This window comes from Otolemur garnettii, unplaced genomic scaffold (assembly GCF_000181295.1).
Source record: "Otolemur garnettii isolate 467f Iridium unplaced genomic scaffold, OtoGar3 scaffold00011, whole genome shotgun sequence".
Lineage (NCBI taxonomy): Eukaryota > Metazoa > Chordata > Mammalia > Primates > Galagidae > Otolemur > Otolemur garnettii.
The window spans coordinates 5,128,656-5,132,724 of NW_003852406.1; the positions used below are offsets into that span (position 1 = coordinate 5,128,656).

The following is a 4,069-nucleotide window of genomic DNA, read 5'->3' on the forward strand; positions in this document are numbered from 1 at the left end:
CCCGCCATAACACCTGGCTATATATATATATATATATTTTTTTTTTTTTTAAATTATATTTAAATTATATATATATATTTTTAAATTGTAGTTGTCATTTTTGTTAAGCAGGCCTCAGCTGGGCTGGAACCCAGCTCAGTGCATGTGGCTGGCACTGTAACCACTGAGCTATGGGCAAGGAGCCAAGACATGGTTTTAGAACACTCATATCAATAGAAGTAACAAAGTAGTTCTTGTTTCTCCAAGCCAACACACAGCCTCTGGTGTGGGCAGTGAGCACACAGTGTTAGCATCCTCCCTTCACCATTCACCCCTGCTTCTATATCAACTCCTTTTCCAAACACAGAACAAATTTATGGTTAAGAACTAACTAATGTGATGTAGAAAAGACATTCTTTTATTCTAATTCCCTTGCTTGGCAACTGCTGGCTAAAACTTACTGACACCTTTGCAAGCAAACTGTTAACAGCAGTGATTACAAAATTTCAGAAGGATAAGAACCAATAAAACCCGGAAGTTAGTGACAATGGCTTATGATTAGAACACAGCAGAATAAGCAGAAGCCCCTTGAACAAACACATTAAGTATTTTTAAAATTTAATTATTAAAATGGAATTTTTATGAGATTTTTAAAGACACAAATATTACTAGAGACAATGAGTATCTGTGTTAGAAATGTGTTTCAATTTTATTTTCTTTTCCTTAAACATACCTAACATGTTGAGTTTGGGTAATTAGTCTGAATTGCAGCCAATTTCACAAACTTGAATTTCATGCTAACCATAAAGAATGCCAAATCCTGCATTTAACGTTGCTTTCAGACAGCATGATAACATATAGTCACACGGAATGTGGTCACATTTCCATATATACTGTACATCAATCTTTACTACAAACAAGAAGCCCCTCTTTAAGTAATAAATATAAATCTCACCCCAATAGTTTGTGTTGTAGTTGAAAGCTTAGAGATTTGTAAGTTTTAGTGTCTGAAGGGAAATTTAGACGGCATCACTCACTTATGGAAAGGAACCCTTATATTCGCCATTAATCTATTTTAGCCTTAGCAGTTATCTCTTAGGGGAGGTTTTTTTTTTAAAGAATGTGTTTGGCAGAATGTTCTAAGTTTTACTGAAAGTAATTTACCCAGAAGACAATTAATGCACAAGAAATAAAGGAGTTAAAGTTGGGAGGCCACTGTTAGTACGAAAAGCAACAAATTAATAACACTGCATTTTGAGGAGATAAATATAACCTGTTGGCTTGTTTTAACCCTTCATAAACCAGCCACAGCTCTCCATCCTCATTCAACTCATGGTAATCCATGGCAGATGATCTTCCATGCAAAGGAGCGACAATGCAAAACACAAAGGACACGAGGTGGTGGTGAGGTGATGACGGTCGAGAGCAGCACACAGCGTTGCAGTATTTTATAAGGGAACAAGACTTTTTATTGATTATAGGAGACTTTAAAACATTACTGTAAAAACCTTTTTCGGTTAATTTCTTTTTAAGAATGAGTAATGTAACATCACACATAAATGGGTAGAAATTAAAGCAAAATAATCAAGGCTCTAGAGCTACTTCTCCTGTAAAATAAGAAATGATGGAAAGGTAAGAAAGAGGTTCTTTCTGGTTTAACATTTTATTCAGCTAGTAGAGTGCTCTTATCTATCATGCAATGTGTTAGAGGCTAACTATGGCACATCAATATAATGAAAACTTTAGCTACAGTCTCTAGGAAGCAATCTCTACAATCACTTTTAAAATGAAGTGTTAATTCTTCTAGATAGGAACTTATTTTAGCTTAATAAAATCGGATTTCCCAGCTAACAAATTATTTTAAAAATTCTTACAGGAGGAACTTAAGAACATGTCCAAAGTTCCCAGCTTTTATGACATGACTTTTAAAAGACATTTTGTAGCCAAAATTAATTTTAAGGCTTGTTCAAACTTTTTATATTAGAGATGTGTCATATTTTATTAAAGATATGTGTAGTTATGATAACGTTGATAGTATTTTTTTCTACCTAGGGTAGAAAAATTTTTCTTGAGTGTTTGCCAAGTGCCAGATGCTGTTCTGCTTCCCTTCACATGTACTGTTTGATTTCGTCCTCGTAGTAACCCAACATAAATCATCTGCCACATTGCGGAGAAAGACACAGAGGCTAAGAAGGAAGATAACCTGTAGTGGTTACACAGCTGGTAACCAGTAGAGCCCAGCACTAACTGACTCCAGAGTCTAGTTTCTTCCTCCTGCCATACCGTGGTTGTTATGTTTATCTAACACAGATTTGAGAGAGTCCTCTTCTTTCTCTGTCTAGGGAGTTCACCTCCCCCTAGAGTGCTCATCTATTTGCATAGTTTCAACTGTATTCTTAAATTCTCTGATGACTTCAAAATTTATATCTCATTCCACATATCTTTCCTGGCTACAGATCTATATATTCAACTGCCTAATGAGCTTCTTTCCTCTGATATCTTCCTGGTCCTCAAATTTGATATGTGTAAATATTCTGATCATCTTTCCCATACCACTTCCCTATACCCCAGATCCATAATCACATCCAATCAAGTGTCTGTAGCAGACACCTCAGTCACCCTTCAAGATTCCCTATCCCACATATCCAATAAACCACAAGGTTCACTGACCTCTAATGTATTATGTATTTTAAAGTGTTACATTTCCCTCAATCCTAACCACCACCAACCCAAGTCATCACAGTCACTAGATTATGGTAACGGCCTCTGAACTGGTCTTTATGCTTTCAATCTTGTTCCACTGCAATCTGTTCTCTAACATAATAGCCAGAGTCACCTTTCTAAAATTCAATCCTACCACATTGATCTCCCACAGAAACCTTTCCATAGACTCCATTATCTTTGTAATAAAGTCAAAGCCCTCTTGGCTGTCTCCCTAGCAGCCTATGAGGGGCTGAGTTTATCTTGTTTACTGCTGTACTCCCAGTAGATGGCACAGGGCCTGGCATGAAGCAGGCATGCAATACATTAACTGCTGACTGAACAGCTGAGTGGATAGATGAACAGGGTAATATAGTTCTTTCTACACTAGCATATTCTTAGACATAACATGTGTTTATAATTCACATTCGTAAATTAAAATTTTTAAGTTTACCCAGGATTTCTATAAGCATTTTGTCCATAAGAGAAGAAAAGCAATACAGCTGTGCCTCACTATCTGTTGGTGTTGGTTCCAGGAGCTCCCTCGGATACCAAAATCCGACGATGCTCGAGTCCCTGATATAAATTGGAGTAGTATTTGCATATAACCTACACACTTCCTCCTGTATACTTTGAATCATCTCTAGATTACTCATAATACCTAATACAATGTAAATGCTATGTGAATAATTGTTATACTATATTATTTGGGAAATAATAGTAAGAAAAAGTCTGTACATGTTCAGTATAGGCACAATTTTTAAAAAAATATTTTCAATTCTCAGTTAGTTGAAGCCACAAATGTGGATCCCATGGATAGGGAGGGCCAACTGTTCCTTATTTTTTTTGCATGGCACTATTCTTTAGTTTGTAAAGTATTTACGTATGCCAATCCTGGTACTATGCATCCAGAAACCTAGACTGAGTAGTGACAATATGTGTCTTCAGAATTGTCTTTCTCTGTGATCACCACTGGCCATATTCTTTCAAAATGTTCTAGCATGTAGTCTTTTAAGTTCAGAGTTCAGTAACACTAAGCCCCTGTTGGTGAGGGTGGTAGTAAGGCTGAGGGGAATTCCAGGTCTGAAACTTCACTCTCCTATCCCAGAGTCCTGGTACCCTTTTAGAGTTACATGACCAACACTGATGTGATTCCAGATAACTCATCACTTCTCTTCATACTGAGCTTTAATTCTTGGAAACTGCAGTTGCCCCTACTAACTTTCACAAAAAGCCATTCTGAATAACAAATGAAAGTGATTACCCAAGATAGTCCAAATTAAGTAACTGGTTTTCTTTGTAAGGCAGCCTCTCAAGATTAAGACCATATATATACATAAAAACATCTTCCCTTGGTATAAAACCATTTTCTTTCTTTTTTTTTTTTTTT

General features: G+C 36.3%; 1 protein-coding gene across 7 annotated transcripts in view; it reads right to left on the bottom strand.

Moving 5' to 3' along the window:
• MYO5A (myosin VA) overlaps window positions 1-4,069 on the bottom strand; it is a 126,861-nt gene that overhangs the window by 32,023 nt on the left and 90,769 nt on the right. For 4 of the 7 annotated variants that reach the window (XM_012801968.2, XM_023510112.1, XM_012801969.2 and 1 more), the window contains one exon: window positions 1,253-1,333. The exons of the other annotated variants lie outside the window; for them this stretch is intronic. In XM_012801968.2, the coding sequence (XP_012657422.1) occupies window positions 1,253-1,333 (81 nt within the window). The remainder of the gene's footprint in view (window positions 1-1,252; window positions 1,334-4,069) is intronic. 7 annotated transcript variants of the gene reach the window in all.